General features: G+C 38.3%; 1 protein-coding gene across 9 annotated transcripts in view; it reads right to left on the bottom strand.

The window, feature by feature from the left end:
• The window catches only part of TRIM37 (tripartite motif containing 37), a 116,171-nt gene that overhangs the window by 25,396 nt on the left and 67,056 nt on the right, over window positions 1–23,719 (bottom strand). For 5 of the 9 annotated variants that reach the window (XM_060291098.1, XM_060291102.1, XM_060291099.1 and 2 more), the window contains exons 17-20: window positions 19,217–19,302; window positions 10,591–10,731; window positions 9,721–9,915; window positions 1,932–2,240 (exon numbers count right to left, since the gene is read on the bottom strand). In XM_060291098.1, the coding sequence (XP_060147081.1) occupies window positions 1,932–2,240; window positions 9,721–9,915; window positions 10,591–10,731; window positions 19,217–19,302 (731 nt within the window). The remainder of the gene's footprint in view (window positions 1–1,931; window positions 2,241–9,720; window positions 9,916–10,590; window positions 10,732–19,216; window positions 19,303–23,719) is intronic. The other 4 variants (XM_030881746.2, XM_030881743.2, XM_030881749.2 and 1 more) reach the window with 2 other exon arrangements.

The following is a 23,719-nucleotide window of genomic DNA, read 5'->3' as shown; positions in this document are numbered from 1 at the left end:
CATGGCTGCTGAGCCTGCGCGTCCGGAGCCTGTGCTCCGCAACGGGAGAGGCCACAACAGTGAGAGGCCCGCATAACGCACAAAAAAAAAAAAAAAAAAAAAAAGTTAAAATGGTAAATTTTATGTTATGTATATGTACCACCAAAAACACCCAGGTAAGAAAAGCATATATGTTTAAGAAAATGAAAGAAAACAACACACAGATAACAAACTCTTTCCTGACTCCACAACCCCTCCAGGGACCACCCAATTTATTGTGACAGTTCTTGAAGGAGCTGCACAGACATGCTCTGCTTTCTCACCTCATTCACTTCTGCTATACCCCTAAATGGAAATGGTTCTTAAAAGGGTCACCCGCCCTTCATTTTGACGCCTCTCAATGATACAACCACTCCACTGTTTTGAGATGCATTTAAAATTTTTTTTGAGATTTCATTTCTTCTAGTTTTTCTCTGCCCTTAATGATTGCTCTTTTCAATTTCCTTTGCTGGCTTCCCCTCCATTACCAGGCCTTTAAATATTTAAGTGCCCAGAACCAAAATTTCTCCATTTAAATTCCCTTCATACTTGATCCCTGGCTTTAAACAACATCTGATACTGTTGACTTCCAACTGTTTATATCCAGCTTTAACCCCATATCCTTCAGACTTATGTAGCACTCAACTGCCTATGAGATATTTACTAGAGTATCTAGCAGACATCTCAAACCTAGTATGTTTAAAAAACAACTCCCGACTTCCTGCCCCTATGGCACAACAATCCCCATATTTGATTTGTGTCTTTTTCCTTATTTGATTTGTGTCTCAATTAATGACACCACCTGTCACTAAGTTGCTCAGACCAAACACTGAAACATCATTCTTACTTTTTTTCTTTCCCTTAAACCTTTCTTACGAGGTTTGTGGGAAAGAACTGAGCCCTCCTGGTCTAAAATATCTACTGTATGTAATAGATTAACTTCTGTCCTATGTATCTAGAGTAGTACTAGTTATATACCATCCTTGGGAGAATTAAGAAAGGCTGGAAGACCATGAGCAAGCCCACCTACCCAGTGTAGTAACTCCAGAATAAGTCACCGTATTTCACACAAGCTATTGTTACAGGCTGTTTACTGGTCTCACAACTCCCACTCTCAACCCTTTTCAGACCCTTCTTCACACAACAAAGAAAGTCATCTCTGTAAAAAGGTATATCAGATCATAAACACCCCCCTGATTTTCATTCTCTAGAGATTTTCTCCTAAAATCAGAATAAAACTCAAACTCCTTATTGAGGTCTTATAAGACCTACCTGACCTAGATCCTGCCTACCTCTCTGACTTATTTCCTGTCACTCTCGCCTCTGCTTAATTCACCATGTTCAGCCCAAATGGTCTTCCTTCGAGCCTTCAAACATGCAGAGCAAATCCTTTATATGGGACTTTGCATTTTCCATTCTGTTTACCCTGAAGAATGCTTCCCCCAGATCTCTGCATGGCTGCCACCTTCTTAACCTTCAGATATCAGTTCAACTGTTCCCTCCTGAGAGACTTTCTGACTACCCTAACTAAAATAGCACACACCTCACTTGCTCTGCCCATCTCACTCTGTTGTTTCCTTCACGTACTTTTTACCAACTGAAATTATCTTTACTTGTCTACACATTTTAATGTCCAATTCCTATCACATGAATACATGGATGCAAGATCCACGAGGTTAAGGATTTTGTCTTGTTTGCTGACCCATATAGAATAAGCAACCAACAAATGTTAGCTCTATTACACAGCAGAAAATACAGAGTCAGTTTTGGATGGGAGAAAAGGCTGTTTGCATTTGTAGTCTTAATTCATTGTGAGGGAGATGTTTGAATATTATTATTCTGAAAATAACCTGTCCTCTAGCTTCCCAAATGACACATGGAGAAATAAAACTAATAGGATCTTTTTCACTTACAGTTTCGTATGTAACAACTGGCAACTGATGACCTTGCCAAGAGCTCCATTCCCAAATCCTGTAATCTGCTAGAGTTCTCGGTTCCACATGCAGCCAGAGCTGCCTGGTCAACAGAAAGAAGGCCTGCCGGCATGTCTCCAGAAGCAGCATTGCTGCTTTTTATTTCTGGAAGTGTATTCTTTACATCAGTTTTCATGCATCGAACTTCAGCTATTTGAGTTTTGAGTCTTTTTAGCATCTTTAAATCAGAGGGAACTCGCCACATTGCCTGCTGCTTCCTTTGGTCTTTATCTTTTCGAGAACACGATGCTTCAGAGAGAAAGTGACAAGTCATGTTAATATAGACTTTAACATTCATGAAACCATTCTATACTGTGACTATAAGCAAATTTGAGGTGTAAATAACTTAAGGTGATTTAGGTGGTATCAACATAAAAGCATGCATTAAATCCCATTAATGAAAATAAAGACAGACACAAGTATCCTACTCTATTCACACCTACAAAGTTAAAATCTGGGACACATTATAATCACTCAAATCTGAATTATGTATTTACTTCTAAAACTTTTAAAAGCTGCCCTACTGCCTGGGCTTTCTTCTTTATAGTTTTCCACTTTTCTCAAATTTTCTATACTGAGCTTTTATTATGTTCACAATAAAAAAAAACAGAAAAAAACATAAACCTAGAAGCCACTTAGTCTAATATGCTATACATATTATATAAAAAATATATGCTAACTGAATTTAAAAAACTGATTTACTGAACTATCATCCAATGTAGATACAGCTATTAAGTGCCATGGAATATCATAAAAAACTAGTTCCTTGTTACTGAGTCTCTGCAGCCACTAAACTAACAATGCTTTCACTCTTCCAAGAGAAAGTAGTTAAAGTTGTTTTTAATTTCTTTTTGCCCACCCAAATATTAACAAGAGAGAAATGACCAAGGAAAACACACACTTTCTATGCAGGAAGAGCAAATGAGGTAGATATTTTGGAAATCAAAGAACATTATGACTGACGCAAAGCAAAAAGAAACCAAGTTGCCTACCCAAAAAAAAACACACACACACCCCAACAAACAGGGGACCAACAGGTACCCTAAGTAGACAAAAGAACAATTCGGAATGATAGCTGAACCTGCTTACACACTGTAACAATCTACTGCCATATAACAGGGCAAGGTAGCATCCTAGTGTGTGCAACAGCTATCACCCCACTTCTACCATGCGAAAAGAACCCAGATTGTGTTCAGGTATTAGGTGGGCAGCAGTGTGCTCTGGACGGTTAGGTCCATCCTTTGTTCGGCCCCAGAGGATATGAGTCTAGGACTGGTCTAAGCTCATTCCTCTTTGAGCATTTAGGGTGGGCACATGACTCAGAGTTTCAGCCAAAAGCTGGGGGGAGCGGAGGCAGAGATTTTCTATCCTGATAGGGAGATTTTATTATGTTGGGTGATACAGATAATAAGTAGAGGAGCTTGAATTCAAACGAAGGAGTCTGCCTCCAAAGTCAGTGATCTTAATAAGTTTGCTCTCCAGCGTCACGGAATAAGTCTCTTTTCCATCCAGTCTTTTCTTTCCTGCTAGTAACATATTCTTGTGAATAAATGATGTATGAAGCTGTGGCAGTCATCTTATTGCCATGACAGAAGAGGCAAGAGAACTGCAGGAAGACCATCCCTTGCCCTGCCTTTAAATACCTGATGAACCTGGAATCACTTACCTCCAGACTTAATATGCATAATAAAGTGCCTTTATTATTATTAGCTAAGCCACGATTAGCAGCATTTTGTTACTTACAGTTGAAAGCAAGAATAAGAGAGAGGTTTTAGAAATCCAGGATTTGGTTGCAGATCTACCATTTAGTTGCTGTAACTTCCTTTAAGTCCTCCAACTTCTGAGTCCACTTATTATTTATTTGTAAAATGAAGACAATAATATACATGTAACAGGACGGTTGTGAAGCTCAGAAGATTTAATGTCTGTGAAAACACTCTGTAGCACATTTCCATTCAACCCATTGTCCACCAAGATGTCAGGGCAGTTTTCTAAAACCCAAATCAGGTATTACTTTCCCGCTTAGATTCACTGAGGAAAGCACCAGCATGGCACACAAGGCCCTACATTATCTGATTCCACCTTCACTCTCAGTGGCTTTATCTTCTGCCTCTATCCCAAACATATCCAATCTTTGGAACTGTTTGCATCTCTAACATACCAGCCATGTTCTATCTCGTTTTCATCCTTTTCACACGTCCTCTTTCCTTTGCTCTACTAACCCAAACTCATCAGGTGTAATCTGAAATGTCTCCTTCTTCAGGCACCTAAACCACCAGCTGCTCCCCTTCTTTCAAATCAATTCTCACCTAATTTTGTAGAGCACAGGGAGTCCACTTCTACTGCAGCACTTATCACATTACAGTAAGGAAGACAAACATGCAGAATGTGAACAACTTAAGGGCTGAGATTACATCTTAGTGATCTTTATATTCCAGGCCAAGCAACCTATGGCACAAAATACTCAAAATGTTTTGCTAAATAAAATCTTTGTGGCTCCCACCTCCCACCCCACATCCACCTGGACTTCAATATGAAAACCTGTATTAAACCACATGGTTCGGTTTATTATTACTAGAAACTGACAAGAATTTTTAAAAGTAGGAAGCCCAAATGGAAAAATACAAAACAGACTTAAACAAACCTCCATCATCTGAAAAATCAGTTAATAAACAATTACTGAGTTTGTTTCAAATGCTAAGCACTGTGCTACGCAGAGGATATAACAGTGAACAAGACGAACACCCGGTCTTTGCCCTCACAAAGCTCTCAATCCACTTCAGTACTGTGTGGTTAAGTGCTAAGACAGGAGAGTGTAAGGTGCTGTGGAATTTCACCAAAGGAACCTGACAACTTAAGGATACTTACTGCACTGAAGATGAGAAGCCTTCCTGAATTTGCCAAGTTATAAGGTTAATAGAACTGAGAGTCTCAGCTATAACACTTCTTTCATATCACTCAGTTGTACCTTTCAAGAACGACAATTCTCTACAGCTTCTCCTCCAGACTTCAGTATCTGTCAATGCTGTCACCCTTCTCCTGGTCACCTAAGCCACTTCAGAGTCCTCTTTACCATGTTACAATTAGTTGCCAAGCCCCATAAACTCTACCTTTACAAGCATAACTGTTTGCTATAAGTAAAATCTTAATTATACATTGCCTAGGTTAATCTGTTCCCTAGAGGTTAAGTACAACTTTTATAATGTCAAAAGATTCTGAAGACCTTATCCCAGCTCCACATATTTTTAAGCATATAATAATTGAGAAAATACACAGAAATGTAGGAATTTGTCCTCTCATACTAGGAACCACAAATAAACTTCTACAACTATACCCTGATTAGATTTTCATGTCTGATAGCTTTCTCAGCCCTGCAAGCTTTCTAAAATACAGTTTGAATCAAACTACTCCTAAACTAAAACAATGGCTCCCCACTGTCCACTATGAATAAATTCCTCAGGCAAGCATGAAAGGCCTTCCACAGAACAGATCCAACTTGACTTTCCACTTCTATTTACCACTACATGTACCTTAAAATCTAGTTCGGCTACATTATCTGTTGTTCAAACCCTGATGCCCCTTACGACGTTCTTTCTATGGCACAGTGGTTAAGAACAAAAACCTGCAGTGAGTCTGATACATGATAGGTGTTCACTCAATATGTGTTGAAAGAAACAAAAGGATAATAAAGGAAAACTAAGAACAACTCTATGCCAACAAATTTGAGAATCTAGATGTAATGGACCAATTCCTTGAAAGGCAATCTGCCAAAACTCACACAAGAAGAAATATACAATATGAATAGGCCTGCATCTATTAAAGAAATTTAATCAGTAACTGATACCTTTCCAAAACAGAAAGCATCTGGCCCAGATGGGTCCACTGGTGAATTCTACCAAACATTTAAAGAAGAAATTATATAAGTTCTCTACAATCTCTGCAAGAAGCAGAGGGAACACTTCCTTACTCAATCTATGAGGTCAGCATTACTCTAATACCAAAACCAGACAAAGACATTACAAGAAAACTACAGATCAGTATCTCTGATGAACATGAAACCCTCAACAAAATATTAGCAAACTGAATTCAACAACATATTTAAAAACTCATACACCACAACCAAGTGGGATTTATCCCAGGTATGCAAGGCTGGTTCAACATTCGAAAATCAGTTAATGTAATCCATCACATCATATCAACAGATGCAAAAAAAAGCATTTGACAAAATCCAACAACCATTCACGATAAGACCTCAGAATAAAGGGGAACTTCCTTAACTTGATAAAGAATATCTATGGAAAACCTATAGGGCTTCCCTGGTGGTACAGTGGTTAAGAATCCGCCTGCCAATGCAGGGGACATGGGTTCGATCTCTGGTCTGGGAAGATCCCACATGCTGCGGAGCAACTAAGCCCGTGTGCCACAACTGCTGAGCCTGCACTCTAGAGCCCACGAGCCACAACTGCTGAGCCCTTGTGCCACAACTACTGAGCCCTTGTGCCACAACTACTGAAGCCTGCGCACTTAGAGCCCATGCTCCGCCACAAGAGAAGCCACCGCACTGCAATGAAGAGTAGCGCCTGCTCACCACAATTAGAGAAGGGCTGCGTGCAGCAATGAAGACCCAATGCAGCCAAAAATTTAAAATAATAAAATAAATTTATACATATAAAAAAAGAAAATCTACAGCTAGTATCATACTTTATGGTGAGAAACTTGAAGCTTTCCCATCAAGATCAGGAACACCTTTTCACCACTCCTTTTTAATCTCTACCGGAAGTTCTAGCTAATGCAGTATGACAAAAAAAGGAAATGAAAGTATACAGACTGAGAAGGAAAGAATATGCAAAGAATCAAAAATGAACATCGAAATCCAAGCAATCTTTTTAATAAAAAGAAAGCTGGATCTTTTTCTAACATTATCCTTTAAATATCCTCTCATCGAAAGGTTATCTTCATTTGGCTTCCATGACTCTGTTCTCTCTCCTTTCCAAAGCCTCTTCATCTGACTCATCTTCCACACACTCAATAAAAATAGATGTTCACCATGATTATGTCCCTAGCCCCTTTCTTTGAAAAACTCCTTGAAACTCACCCCTTTGCAATCTTACTCCCTTAGTTTTAATAAGCCAGTATCACTTCTAGGCAAATAACTGCCTGTATTCCAGTTCTTAATTTTTAGCTGTCTACTGGGCATCTCTACCGTGATATCCCACTGGTATGTCAAACTCAAGATGTTTAAATCCAAGCCTTGCTCTTTCTCTCTACTATTTCCCCCATCCTCCTTGTCATCAGCATGTTAATCACCTGGATTTGAAACTCAAGTCATCTCATTTATATTATTAATTTTAACAGAAAGCTAAACTTTCAGAGAACCAAGATCTTACTCTGTTTATGTAGTCTGCATTCTTTTTTTTCCGATGACATTGAATATTTTTCAAAAACATGATTTTACCTGTCTGTAAAATATGCTATTCCATGGCAAAACTGTAATTTTTCAACCATAACTGAATTGTTGGATATTTTCAACAACTCTGATTATTTTCTCTTTGGAATATATTCCTAGAAGTGAAGTTACAGGATTAAAGGATAGAGGTATTTTACACCTACTACAAAATTTTCCTTCAAAATTGTTAAACCAATGTATACATCTACCTACAGAAACAGAACTTGTCTGTTTCACTAGGTCTTTGCAAACAACGCTGGTTATAATTTTTTTTAATTAATTAACTTATTAATTTATTTTTGGCTGTGTTGGGTCTTCGTTTCTGTGCGAGGGCTTTCTCTAGCTGCGGCAAGCGGGGGCCACTCTTCATCGCGGTGCGCGGGCCTCTCACTATTGCGGCCTCTCTTGTTGCGGAGCACAGGCTCCAGACGCGCAGGCTCAGTAGTTGTGGCTCATGGGCCTAGTTGCTCCGCGACATGTGGGATCTTCCCGCACCAGGGCTTGAACCCGTGTCCCCTGCATTGGCAGGCAGATTCTCAACCACTGCGCCACCAGGGAAGCCCTAACACTGGTTATAATTTAAGCAAAACCTTTGCCAGTGTGATAAGTTGGTTTTTTTTTAAGGGTATTTCTTTGTTGATCACAAGAACTATGTGTAATTTTTATTTTCAATTTACAATTTTCTATATTTTAAAAGTTTTCTAGGGCTTCCCTGGTGGCGCAGTGGTTGAGAGTCCGCCTGCCAATGCAGGGGACACGGGTTCGTGCCCCGGTCCGGGAAGATCCCACATGCCACGTAGCAGCTAGGCCCGTGAGCCATGGCCGCTGAGTCTGTGCGTCTGGAGCCTGTGCTCCGCAACGGGAGAGGCCACAACAGTGAGAGGCCTGCGTACCACAAAAAAAAAAAAAAAAAAAGTTTTCTAAAACAAAAATGTCTCAGAAAAAAAATGTAAAATTATTTACATGTGGTTAAGTACTACAAGAGTACAGGCATAATACAAAATGTACTTCGACCATAGATAAAATGCAACTGTTTCATAACCTGATTGGAGACACTCAGATTGAGGACCCAGGCTTCCAGGAAGTATACCTTAGGAAAAAAGAGGCCTAAATAATCCAAGCTCTGATCTATCCCCCACTAGAGCAGCTCTATTTCTCTGTTTTCTACACTGAGACTTTGCCTTAAATTCTACTTGAAAAATGAGTTCTGCTGCTTTAAAGAAGCATCAAAATCACTGTTGTAAATCATTGATTTAATCTGTATAGTAACTGTTGTTTAGGAAGGTAGAAAAATGTTCAGTAGGGACTTCCCTGGTGGTGCAGTGGTTAAGAATGTGCCTGCCAATGCAGGGGACACAGGTTCAATCCCTGGTCTGGGAAGCATCCACATTCTGTGGAGCAACTAAGCCCGTGCACCACAACTACTGCGCCTGCGCTCTAGAGCCCGCGAGACATAACTATTGAGCCCACATGCCACAACTACTGAAGTCTGTGCTCCTAGAGCCTGTGCTCCACAACAAAGCAAAGCCACTGCAATGAGAAGCCATGCACTGCAACGAAGAATAGGCCCTGCTCGCTGCAACTAGAGAAAGCCTGCACACAGCAACAAAGACCCAACACAACCAAAAAATAAATATTCCTTAAAAAAAAAAAAAAAGAAAGAAAAATGTGCAGTATATTTTAGGAAGCTTTCCAACAAAAATGGTTTTTAAAATGTGTCATTTTAAAGTAAATGCCTATGTCTAAAAGTTTCAAAAAGTCCAGGTTTGACTATACATTTAAATTGTGTATGTGTATACAGTGTATTACAGTAACACAAATGTCACTCCTCTTTAACAAATAATTTTTCAAAAAAAAATACTAATTGGTATACATTTTTAGGCTATTAAACATCAAAACATAAGTAAACCTTCTTTTTCTATTTCTAACTTAGACACAGTTCCACTAAGAAGTTAGGGTATTCATGAAGCCTGCAAAACTTGAAGTCCATTCACAAAGAGGACAACTGTATTTCATATGGATCAAACGGTCAATCAGTCACAATCTAAAAGGCAAATCATATAAAAACCTTCTTACAGGCATTTTGACATTATTTTTGCACAAAACACCTTTGAACAATAACAACAAAAAATTGATTTGATTGATATATTTTTATAACATACAATGAAAAATCAATTTGCTACAGAAACATACCATGTTCCAACACTTAAGATACTTGGGTTCAAATTTAAGAGTTCTTCTGGAGAAGCACAGAAAAATGGGAAATTATTGTTAATATTTTACCTGTGGGCTGCAAAAGTGAAGCAGGCGGGCGAGGCTGTAAGCCCCACAGATTTTCCATACTGCTCCGGTCCTTAAGGTCCAACAAATGTATTAATATTAAAGGATCAATGTCTAATAAACTACTGGTAGCAGCAGAGGATAAATGTGCTCTTCTTGACATTCTGCTACTGGCACCCATATAGCCATGGTTACTACCTGCAAAAGAAAGAGATGTAGAAAATGAAAGCTATATAATTGGACAAATTTAATAAGAAAGAAAGAAAGAAAAAGTAAACTGGTTGATGTTGTTTGAATACTTGTGTATGGACCTCTTAGGAGTTGGTGTTCATGATAAGAAGCACAGAGAAGAAACCATATTGCCCAGAGAGGTGTACAAAGAACAGTGGCTGATGACTGGCCTCATTACTACTCAAAATTCAGGCATAATCCTCAACCCTATCCTGAACCCTAGAAATAAAAAGGTGACAATGTGTACAGTATATATGGTTAGGGGTATGAGGGTAAGGAAAAGGAGAACATATCGCATAACCCAGTGGTCTTGGATCAAAGTCAAGCTCCCTGGTATAACAGATCCCAAGGAACGAGACACCAAAATAGCAGAAGTCTTCTCCAGGTCTCTGGACAGCAAAATGCTCAGGTCATGACGGTTTGGCAGACATTTTTTCTAGTTTGATTAAATACTGAAGTACAGTTTGAAGATTTCAGACTTATCTTGCTGATGCATAATATAGACATCTGAAAATAATGTCATCTCTATATTACCTGTATTGATAATAAGCTCCTTAAGCCAAGGAAACCATCTGACTTCTCTCTAGCGCCTAGTACAATGCCTAACAAGTGTTAGATATGGAAATGTTGGTTAAAACTGACCTCCTTGGGCTTCCCTGGTGGCGCAGTGGTTGAGAGTCCGCCTGCCGATGCAGGGGACACGGGTTCGTGCCCCAGTCTGGGAAGATGCCGTGGAGCGGCTGGGCCCGTGAGCCATGGCCGCTGAGCCTGTGCGTCCGGAGCCTGTGCTCCGCAACGGGAGAGGCCACAGCAGTGAGAGGCCCGCGTACCGCAAAAAAAAAAAAAAAAAAAAAAAAAAATTGACCTCCTTAAATAAAGCTATTTAAATATATTCTAAAGAAACACAACATTAAATAATGTTACATGCAGCAAAGTCTTAAAGTAGATAATATAAAAAATAGCATGAAATAATCAGGTTCTGACTATTCATGAGTGCTTCCAAAGAGATCTGGGGGAAAAACTTAGGAGAAAAGTTTAGTTATTCAGAAGCTTCAGGCCAGTTATTTACTTATATGTTTTTCATCTATGTTCACATTCTTATGTCCTTACCTTCTCCTACTTCTTCATCCTCTTCCTTTTTTAAAAAAAAAATTTATTTATTTTATTTATTTATTTTTGGCTGCATTGGGTCCTCGTTGCCGTGCGCGGGCTTTCTCTAGTTGTGGCGAGCAGGGTCTTCTCTTCGTGGCAGTGCGCGGACTTCTCATCACAGTGTCTTCTCCTGTGGCGAAGCATGGGCTCTGGGCACGCGGCCTTCAGTAGTTGTGGTTCGCGGGCTCTAGAGCGCAGGCTCAGTAGCTCCACGGCATGTGGGATCTTCCTGGACCAGGGCTCGAACCCGTGTCCCCTGCACTGGCAGGCGGATTCTTAACCACTGTGCCACCAGGGAAGTCCCCATCCTCTTCCTCTTCTAAGGATTATCCCATTGCCAATTTTTCTTTCAGCCTCTGTACCCACTGCAACTCCTATTTTAAAAGGCAGAAAACTATCCCCCCTCAACCTCGAAACTGTTTCTTAGCCCTTTTCCTTTACTAGGGAGTTCCCGAATCAGGCTGCATATCAGTCAGTTGGAGGAATTTTTTAAATTCTTGGCCCTACTCTAGATGTACCGAACGAGAATATTAGAATGGGATCCAGGACCTTTTTCCAAAAAGCTACTCAGGTGGTTCTTGTTTAGTAAATAAACTCAGTAGCCCAGAGTATGGTATCTACCGTCCGGATATCTAGTTCTTCTTTAAAAAAAAAAGTTGCTCATTCTCCCATGTTAAATGGACCCCCAGTAGAGTAAGGAGCATTAACAGTCTTCTGTTTCTAACCCCTCTTCCAGGTCACTACTCTCACCAATGAACAAAAACTCCTTTCCTTTGTGGTTCATGCCCTTCAGCTACTCCCTCCCTCCCATGTTCCCACCCTTTCTACTCACTATCACATTCATCCATGGGCATCAAAGACTTTAGCATCTATTTCAGTTTCCCTCTCTCAGAGCTAACACTGCCATCATTCTGTGTGTGTGTGTGTGTGTGTGTGTGTGTGTGTGTGTGTGTGTGTGTGAGTGTGTCTGTGTGTGTGTGTGTGTGTCTGTCTGTCTCATACATAAGTATACAGCCTAGTGTATGGTCACACATTAATGGCACCCCAAAATTCCTCCATGCCTCCTAAAATTGCTCACTAACCTTCCTCCTCAAAGGTAACTTCCATCCAGAGTTAAACACCATAGATTAGTTTTGCCTGTTTTTGAACTTTACATAAATGTTATGATAGAGTTGTACTCATATCCTGCTTCTTTGCTCAACATGATATTCATGAGATTCATCTATATTGTTATATACAGCAGTTTATTCATTTTCATTATTTCTGTGCAGGGCTCCAAAATGTGAATATATCCAGTTTCTTTCCTTATTACTATTAGGAAAGAATTTGGGTTGCTTTTACCTTTTGGCTACTAGGAATAAAGCTACTGAACTTACAAGCAGATATCTACTCTTGAACTTCACTCGGGGAAAAAAAAAAAAAAAACACCTCATAAAAAAGAAAATGGATCCTCTCCTCCTAAGCCAAGCAGATTAACCCTGCTAAAATATTACATCGATTTACCTAAGCTCTGTGCCTGGATGCATCAGAATGACATTCAAGGTTCTACACAGTCTAGACCCAAACTACCTTTCTAGTCTTCTCCAGTTTTTCACATCCTTTACTTTGTTATAAATTACATTTATATTTTTTAATTAAAAACACAAGAAAACAAAACCACCTGAAAAAGAACAATGCTGCTCTAAATTATCTTGTAAAATTCGACTGGCAAACACCACCTCCCACTCTGTTGGAACTGGGAAAGCCATAGGATGTGTTTGTTCAGCTTCAGCCCATATTGCCCAACAGTTTTCCAAAGGAGTGGTATCAATTTTCATTCCTACCAGCAGGCTATGAGAGTTTCCACCTCTCCAAATTCTTTCAATATTTAATATTGCCAGTTTAAAATGTATTAGCCATTACAGTGGGTATGCAATGGTATCATAATGTGGTTTTTATCTGGCATTTCCTGAAAAAGAGAATGAACAGAATCTCGGAGACCTGTGGGACCCCACCAAGTGTACCAACATACACATAATGGGAATTAGAGAGGAGGAGAAAAATTACTTGAAGAAAAATGGATAAAAATTTCCTACATATAATGAAATCTATTAATCTAAACATCCAAAAAACTCAACTCAACAAACTTCATGTAGGATAAACTCAAGAGATCCACACTGGGACACATCACAATTTGCGTTTCTCTGACAAAAGAGGCTGAGCACCTTTAAAAATGTGTACTGGTCACCTAGACAGCCTCCTTCGTGAAGTGTCTATTCTTGTCTTTTGTCTTTTTTACTAAAAGGTTGTCTTATCTTTTTCTTATTGATTTGTAAAAGTTCTTTATATATTATGGATAAAACTTTTGAATAATATTTTTAATTAATTCATTTATTCTAATGAATAAAAATTCTGATACTTATTTTTAAAAAGCAATATACATTAATAGACCAGAATGCACACCTGCGGTCTTCTAAGCAGCCAGTTATACGGGTCTGGAGATCAATACATGGGGGTCCCATAGGCCTCTCAAGACCAACATGGATCAAACGGAATATACTATCTTCTGCTCCTGGACTCATTCGCTTATGTAATGGCACGGGCTAACCTAGAAATGTTAAGCATCATCCCCACATCTCCACCAACTCCAACCAATCCAGTAAGACACTCGCAAGTTGTGTAGATACTATTTAACATCTCTCAAAAGGTTTCTTCTTCTTTACCTTGTCTGCTACTACCTTATTTTAGGCCCGGAAAATTTCTCTCCTGGAATATTGAGGTAGTTTTTTTTTCTTTCTTTCTTTTTTCTGGCCCTGCCACACAGCTTATAGGATCTTAATTCCCCAACCAGGGACTGAACCCGTGCCCTCAGCAGTGAAAGCATGGAGTCCTAACCACTGGACTCTCAGGGAATTCCCGCGGTAGTTTTCTAACTAATCTTAGCTCATCCATTTTCCATTATAAAGACAAATCTGATCACATTCGCTTTTAAAGACCTTTAGTGGGGACTTCCCTGGTGTTGCAGTGGTTAAGAATCCACCCGCTAATGCAGGGGACACAGGTTCGAGCCCTGGTCCGGGAAGATCCCACATGCCGCGGAGCAACTAAGCCCGTGTGCCACAACTACTGAGCCTGCGTACCACAACTACTGAAGCCCATGCGCCTAGAGTCCGTGCTCCACAACAAGAGAAGCCACCGCAATGAGAAGCCCGCACACCACAACAAAGAGTAGCCCCTGCTCTCCGCAATTAGAGAAAAGCCCGCACGCAGCAACAAAGACCCAATGCACGTTTATTTATTTATTTAAAAAAAAAAAAAGACCTTTAAAGCCCAAACTCCTTAGTCTGGCAAATAAGACTTTCCATTACCTAATCTTGTTCCTGCTTACCAATCTCACACTGGCCTGCCCCCATATAAACTAAACTCTCAAATATTTGAAGTTCCCAAAAAGGACAATGCTGCGACTTCTGCCTAGAATGCCTTTGCTCTTTAATCTCATTATTTCCCTGTTCGCCTAATGAACTGAGCTCATCTTTAAAGAGCAAGATCAAGTATCACTCTCTCTCTCTGAAACCTTTTTTCACCCATTTCCAATTAGCTGTTCTTTCCATTTTTGGTGTCACCCTGTATCTATATTTATAACCACAAAGTTTTACAATGACTCGTGCTGCAAAAGTGATGCTCATTCATTTTATAAACCCAATGAACAACACAATGGCTGATACCTAGTGGGTGTTCATTAAACATTTGTGGAACAAGGAACCTTAAAAATCTTTAACCTGAAATATATAACAGATGTTTTGAGTAATAACTTTATACAATGTCAATTTGTTTTACAAAAGTATTATACTGTCAAAACTTTTTAGTTCTCAAATTAGAAGTATTATTGCAGTGTTTCATAAGTTACACATGGCAGGCAATTATATCAACAGAATAGATTTTTCATACTCAGCTGATTCAACTAGCTAATGTTCTACATTAGAAAAATATTTAAAACCCTTTTCAGCACATATTATTAAGCCTAAATTCTCTTGCAACTAAAAGAAAATAACTGAATAAACTAAAAGCAATTCTTATGGGAATGAGGCCACCTGAGTCACTAAATATTTGTTTTAAGCTATATCATTATTTAATACTGTCTAAAAAATTAAATTTAGTAAATACTATTTTACTATATACCTAGGCTTCTGTATAAGAAAGATCTGTTTAACGGACAGCTTAACATCTTGATTGTAGTAGATCAAATACTTATAAGGCAAGTACAAAGGATAAAAGCTTATTATGTCCACAATAAGCAGTTAAGAGGTACACAAAACAAAAGAGGTAAAATATAACATAAAAACATTAAACATGGAGTGGGGGTGGGGAGGGGAATAAAAATTCAGGGTTGTTATAATGTATTCAAACTTAAGAGATCAGCAATTTAAAATAATCATGTGTCTGTCTGTATGTGTGTGTGTGTGTTACCTCATGGTAACCACAAACTAGAAAGCCATAGATACACACACAAAAAAGAGAAAGAAATCCAAACTAACACTAAAGATAGTCATCAAATCATAAGGGAAGAGAGCAAAAGAGGAATGGAACAAAAACGAAATACAGAAATGGAAAACTATTAACAAAAAGGCAATAAGTACATACCTATCAATAGTTACTTTAAACATAAATGCACTAAACCTACCAATCAAAAGACACAGAGTAGCCCAGGGGATACAAAAACAAGACCCATATATATGTGGCTACAAGACTCACTTCAGATCTAAAAACACCCACAGACTGAAAGTGACAGGATAGAAAAAGGTATTCCATCGAAACGGAAACAAAAAGAAACGTGGGGTAGCAATATTTACATCAGACAAAACAGACTTAAAACAAAGTCCATAACAAAGACAAAGAAGGTCAGTATGTAATGGTAAGGGGATCAATCCAACAAGAAGATATAACAATTGTAAATAAATATGTACCCAACGTAGGAGCACCTAAGTACATAAAGCAAACGTTAATAGACATAAAGGGAGAAATAGACGGTAACACAATAATAGTAGGAGACTTTAACACCCCATTTATATCAATGGATAGATCATACAGACAGAAAATCAATAAGGAAACACTGGCATTTAATGACACATTAGACCACTGGTCTTAAATGACACATTAGTCCATCTATTAGATGGACTTAATAGAGATATATAGATATCGATCTCTATATACAGAATATCCTACCCAAAAGCAGCAGAGTTCACATTCTTTTCAAGTGCACAGGGAACATTATTCTCCAGGACAGATCACATGCTAGGCCACAAAACAAGTCTCAGGAAATTTAAGAATGAAATCATAACAAGCATCTTTTCTGACCACAACACTAAGAGACTAGAAATCAACTACAAGAAAAAAACTGCAAACAACACAAACATGTGGAGGCTAAACAATATGCTACTAATCAACTGAAGAAATCTACGAGGAAATAAAAAAATACCTGAGACAAATGAAAACAGAAACACGATGATCCAAAAAATCTATGGAACACAGCAAAAGCAATACTAAGGGAAAAGTTTACAGCAATACAAGCCTACCTCAGGAAGTAAGAAAAGTCTCAAATAAACAACATAACATTACAACTAAAGGAACTAGAAAAAAAAAAAAAAAGAAAAAACAAAACCCAAAGTTAGTAGAAGGAAAGAAATAGTTACAACTGACACAACAGAAATACAAAGAGACATATCAGATCATAAGAGATTACTACAGACAATTATATGCCAATAAAATGGACAAACTAGAAGAAATGGATTATTACTAGAAATGTGCAGTCTCCCAAGACTGAATCAGGAAGAAATAGAAAATTAGGAACAGACTGATAACCAGTAATAAAATTTCAACTGAATCAGTAATAAAAAAAACTTAATTCCCAACAAACAAAAGTCCAGTACCATATGGCTTCACAGGTGAATTCTACCAAACATTTAAAGAGTTAACACCTATTCTTTTCAAACTATTCCAAAAAATTGAAGAGGAAGTAATGCTTCCAAACTCATTATATGAGGCCAGCACCACTCTGATACCAAAACCAAAGACACCACCAGAAAAGAAAATTACAGACCAATATCAATGATGAACGTAGTAACAAAAACGCTCAACAAAACTTTAGCAAACAAAATTCAACAAAACATTAAAAAGATCAGACACTGTGATCAAGTGGGATTTATCCCAGGGATGCAAGGATGGCTCAATCAATGTGATACACCACATTAACAAATTACAGAATAAAAATTGCTCATCTTAATAAATGCAAGAAAAGCTTCTGACAAAATTCAACATCCATTTATGATAGAAAATATAAACAAAGTGGGTACAAAGGGAACATATCCCAACATAATAACAGCCATATACAACAAGCTCACAGCTCACATCATACTCATCAGTGAAAAGATGAAAGCATTTCCTCTGTGATCAGGAACAAGACAAGGACGTCCACTCTCACCACTTTTATTCAACATAATACTGGAAGTCCTAGCCACAGCAATTAGACAGGAAGAAAAATTTTTTTAAAAATCCAAATTGGAAAGGAAGAAGTAAAACTGTCACTGTTTGCAGATGACATGATACTATACATAGAAAACCCTAAAGATACCACCAAAAAACTACTAGAACTCTTCAACAAATTCAGTAAAGTTTCAGGATACAAAATTAATACAAAACAAAAATCTGTTGCATATTCATACTCTAGTAACAAACTATCAGAAGGAGAAATTAGAAAATAATCTCATTTACAACTTCATTAAGGAGAAAAAAAACCCCAGGAATAAATCTAACCAAGGAGATAAAAGAGTTGCACTCTGAAAACTGTTAAGACATTGATGAAAGAAACTGAAGACAACACAAATGGAAAGATACACTGTGCTCATAGATAGGAAGAATTAATATTGTTAAAATGACCATACTACCCAAGGCAATCTACAGATTCAAACACCAACAGCATTTTTCACAGAACTAGAACAAAGAATCCTAATATTTGTATGGAAACACAAAAGACCCTGAAGAGCCAAAGCAATCTAGAGAAAGAACGTAGCTGGAGGTATCATACTCCTTGATTTCAAACTACACTACAAAGCTACAGTCATCCAAACAGTATGGGGGACTTCCCTGGTGGTCCAGTGGTTAAGAATCCACCTTCCAATGCAGGGGACATGGGTTCAATCCCTGGCTGAGGGAACTAAGATCCCACATGCCGTGGGGCAACAAAGCCCACGCGCTCTGGAGCCTGCATGCCAGAACTAGAGAGAAACCCACACACCACAACTACTGAGCCTGTGCACCGCAACAAAAGATCCGGTGTGCCGCAACTAAGACCCGACGCAGCACCAGTAAAGTAGAAGTAGTACAAACTAGCTGATAATTGTTCTAGCCAAGTTTCCCATGCTTAATTAAATAGGTCCAAGAACACAAAAGAAACACCTACTATTTAAGTAAGGTTATCCTAGGAGGAGCAGTGTACTTTGGCAAAAAACTGGGTCCACGAAGACGATATGAGGTTCTAGTCTGGCTATACCAACAACTACCTATGTGATCTAAGCAACTAATCTCTGAGTTATTTCCACATATAAAATGAGTTCTCAAAAGGCCCTTTTTAAGTCAAAGATTCAACAATTCTATTCAGATTATTCTTATAATTGAGATAGGTATACAAGTAAGACTTATGTATCGTAAAAGACAGTTAAGTATATAAAAGTAGATAAGATGATGAGCTTTGGATTCAAATAAACTGAAAACTCTAATTCCTCTCTTTCATTTACTTAATTGTGAAAAGACAGCAAGTTGCTTAATTCCTTTACACATCAGTTTCTATAGCTATAAAAGGAAGATAATATTAAAACCTATCTCCAAGAATTTTATAGGCAAATGAGATAAGGTACACATAAAGTGCCTCTGCACAGTGCCTGGTACATAAGAACACATTAAATTTTAGCTATTATTACTGTTTTAAATACTATTAGTAATTCACTCTAAAATCCATACATAAAATATAGTCCTTCTAACACCATGAACCATGTAGAGCAATGGCTGCCACATATCAAAATATGATACATTCAGAGAAGAGCAGAGAGAAGGCAGAACAGCTTGTGGGGCCTGGCCTCAGTACCTGAAGGTCCTGCTGCAGCTGCATCTTCCATGAGTTCTCCCTCTTCCAATTCCATGTTGTTGTATTCCACATCATTTTCTCCAGACCTAAGAATATATAAAATTCATCATTCCACACAGTAAGTACAATTAATATTACTTGTCACACCTCAGTGAACTTCATAACAATTGTGTATAGCTTTCTCCTGTGAAGTAATAGAATATTTCTAAATACAAAATTGAGGGAAAAGACTTTTGTCATTATCACATGTATGGGCAGTATTATTAATGTTCAATCTACCTTTTTAAAATACCAAGATAGGTTGGCAACATTTAATTTTTAAAATAGAAAATCTGAAAACCATTGTAAGCAGAAGAGATTATAGCTTCAAAGGATTTGTAACTTAATGGTAGTAAATTAGGCTTAACACAGTACACTTTAAGGTTAAGAAAGATGTTTAAATTACTGTATGTGACTAAACACTATTTTCTTAAAATACTATTTCAGAAAAGAGGGTGTTGTCTATCAAAACACAATCACCTTATTTTAAATGACAAAGTACTATATGGAACAGCACTAATCAGTGCTAGTTTTGAGTATTTAAAGTAGTCTTAAAATCAGTTCCCTGACTGACAGCACGAGGAGCTCTACCGATCTGCTTCAGTGACATTGGTGAAAATTATTTTTTAAAGCAACCATTTAGACTCTGGAAATGGTTCTAAGAGCATATAGCAAATGAAAACATCTCCTCAAAAAAATGTACTAAAATTTGGTAACAACAGTGAGCCTGTGGTACTTGAACCAAGACCACTCCCCACCTCCATTCAGTGATACAGAAATTCCACTTCAGACTGGTACAGCCAAGAACATAGGGCTCCCATTTCCCACAGCTCCCCAATAGAAGGGCTATATTCCCAGGAGGAGTAAGACATCAGCATTTCTCATCCTGTTCCCAGCCACCCGTGGCTGAGGCTAAAGTCAGGTGTATGTGACCAAGAGGTAGGGATTCCCTTCTTCTACCCAGACCCAAGGCTCTACCTTGGATGCAGCATGCTGAGGTAACTGGGGCCCAGATCCCCAGTGCCCCAATTCACTCATAAAGCAGAAGTCCCAGGCCTGAGAAGACAAACCGAAAAGATCTGAGGCTACAGCCCCCAACTTGCCCATCCACAATGGGTCAGTTTCTAAAGTGGGAGAAATAAGTACACCTTTGTGCTCACTCCAGCTTCAGAGCTCTGGCTCAGAGATTTTGCCTGCAGAAGGAAGCAGGCTCTAAAAACTGAGCCACAGAGAAAGGTGTAACACTATTAAGAACATAAAAAAATACTCTCAAATGGAATCCAGCAAAACATAAAAGGAATTACACACCAAGGCAGAATAGAATTTAACCAAGGAATACAAAGTTGGTTTAGAATCTGAAAATCAACTAATGTAAAACACCATATCAACAGAATATAAAAAAACAACTACATGATCATCTGAATAGATGCAGAAGGAGAATATGACAAAATCCAATACCCTTTCATAACAAAAACACTCAATAAACCAGGACTAGAAGGGCATAGATGTAAAACCCACAGCTAACATCACACTTAATGGTGAAAGACTGAACGCTTTCCCTCTAATATCAGGAATAAGACAAGAAAGAATGTCCACTCCCCGCAGTGGTTAAGAAGCCACCTGCCAATGGAGGGGACACGGGGTCGATTCCTGGTCTGGGAAGATCCCACATGCTGTGGAGCAACTAAGCCCCTGTGCCACAACTCCTGAGCCTGCGCTCTAGAGCCCATGAGCCATAACCACAACTACTGAGCCTTCGTACCACAACTACTGAAGCCCACGTGCCTAAAGCCCATGCTCTGCAACAAGAGAAGCCACTGCAATGAGAAGCCTGTGCACCGCAACGAAGAGCCCCACTCACCGCAACTAGAGAAAGCCCACGTGCAGCAACAAAGACCTGATGCGGCCTAAATAAATAAATAAATCTATTAAAAAAAAAAAAGAATGTCCACTACCACCAATTCTATTCAACATTCTATGCAGTGAACTTAGGCAAGAAAAAGAGATAAAAGGCATCCAAATTGGAAAAAAAGAAGTAAAACTAAATCTATTTACAGATGTAATACTGTATATAGAAAAACCTAAAGAATCCATTAAAAAAACTATTAGAACTAATAAACGAGTTAGCAATGTTGCAAGAAACAAAAATCAACTGGATTTTCATGTACTTGCAAAAGAACAATACACAAAGGAAATTTAAAAAGAAAAGTCAATTGCATTTGCAATAGCATAAAAAAGAATAAGATACTTAGGAATGAATTAAAAGATGTGTAAAACATATACTCTGAAAATTACAAAACACTGTTGAAAGATTAAAAACTTCTGATTGGCAAAAGACCCTGTTAAGAATATAAAAAGACAAGCTACAGAGTGGGAGAAGACAAGCTACAGAGTGGGAGAAAGTATTTGCAAAGCATGTATACAAATTTTACTGGGGAAAACGTGGCAAAGGGTATATGGGATCTTGTATTATTTCCTCCAACTGCAAGTGAATTTACAATTACCTCAAAATAAAAAGAAAAAAACAGCAGGAAGAAAATATATAATACTATCATAGAAAGACTGAGGTGGAGGAAGAGAAGAAAGGCCTACTTGATACATGTGTTCTAGTTAACTAAAAGCTGTTTATAATAACCACTACCCAAATCAACTGTGTATCTATTTCCCCATCTATACAAGGAACTGACCTTAATTTGTAAGAGCTAACAGTTTATGATTCCCCAGATGCTCAAATTAGCTCAAGATTAACTGTGCTGTTTCTATGAATTATATAAAACAGTTTGGATCAAGATATTATTATAGATGTATATAAAGGGAACATAATCAAATACCTTCTAGTAGAAAAAGCATTAAAAAGTCAATCTAATGAGATGCTGTGAATCCAATTTTACGTAAAATCCAATTGCCCTCAAAACTACCTTGAAAAAAGTCAAGAGACCTAACAGTCAAAGGAATTAATTCAGATAGAACCATGTATTTAAGCTATTATCAAGGTGGATTCCACTTTATAGAATCACCATCTAAAAGAATTTTCCATGTTAATTCAAATTAATCAGTTCTATTCTATATATTTAAAAATATCACTAATAATGATTTCTCATTTGGTGACTTAAAGGCTTCACATTTCAACTAACCCTTTTAGGCAATTTGCCACGTATGCTAAAGAGGGAACATTAAGTGAAAAAGGTCTATTTTGAGGAGCTAATTTGTGGAAATGGGGGGTGAGGTCAAACAGGGGGTTTAAAACTCTCACCTTACTCTTGTGAAATGGCTGGTGCCAGGGCTGGGACAGAGAAAGTACAAGATGAACCTGGAATGTCTTGTAGTGCCAGAAAATAAGAAAGTGCTTGTAAAATAATGAGGACATCTAGAAAGGACACAGGAGTTTTTAAAAGGCTGCCACTGGCCAAATCTGGGACAATCCGAGCAATAAATTATGATAGTAAGTGGATTAAATGATTTAAAAATACAAAACTCCATGAGTCTATACTAATGAAATTAATTAGTTAATTAATGAATGGGGCAGAGGGGAAAGTTCTTCCTTAGAATAGAATTCCAATTAATAAACGTAGAAGGAATAATGGCATTAGAAAATCATCATTCAGCAATCAACACAGTAATCTTTTTCAAGCAGGAATCACCAATGAATGATAAAATTAGTGGACTAAAGTACAACAAGAAATAAGATATTTACAGTCTCCAAATATGTCCCCACATAATACTTATTAATTACAAAGGGGAAAAGTAGAGCGATCTGGCAGATATCACCTTAACCAAGTATTCTAAATCAATCAACCATAATGGGACAGATTGAAGACATGCGCCTTCCACTGTCCCCTCATATTGATGTGCTGAAAAAGCTACATCATCACTTCTGTCTTATTCCTGCCAAAAGTGCATAACCTCGATCTAATTATGAGGAAATATCAGACTACTCCAAATTGAGGGACTTGCTACAAAATAACCACTCTGTATTTCTCTGAAGTGTCAAACTCATGAAAAACAAATTAAAAAAAAAGACTACATGAACCAGACTGAAGCAGATTAAAGTGTCTTAACAAAAAGCAACATGTGGGGCTTCCCTGGTGGCACAGTGGTTGAGAGTCCACCTGCCGATGCAGGGGACACGGGTTCATGCCCTGGTCCGGGAAGATCCCACATGCTGCGGAGCGGCTGGGCCCGTGAGCCATGGCCGCTGAGCCTGCGTGTCCAGAGCCTGTGCTCCGCAACCAGAGAGGCCACAACAGTGAGAGGCCCGTGTACCGCCAAAAAAAAAAAAAAAAAGCAACATGTGATCCTGAATTGGATCCTAAACCAGACAAAGGACATCACTGTCAAAATTTCTATAAGGTCATAGATTATAGTATTACATCAGTGTTAACTTCCTGATTTTGATAATGGTACTGAAATTACATAAGAGACATACTTGGTTTTAGAAGTACACAATGAGAAGTATATTCACTT

This window comes from Globicephala melas, chromosome 20, assembly GCF_963455315.2.
Source record: "Globicephala melas chromosome 20, mGloMel1.2, whole genome shotgun sequence".
NCBI classification, from domain to species: domain Eukaryota; kingdom Metazoa; phylum Chordata; class Mammalia; order Artiodactyla; family Delphinidae; genus Globicephala; species Globicephala melas.
The sequence above is the reverse complement of the archived record's forward strand: the minus strand, read 5'-3'. Positions and strand labels throughout refer to the sequence as shown.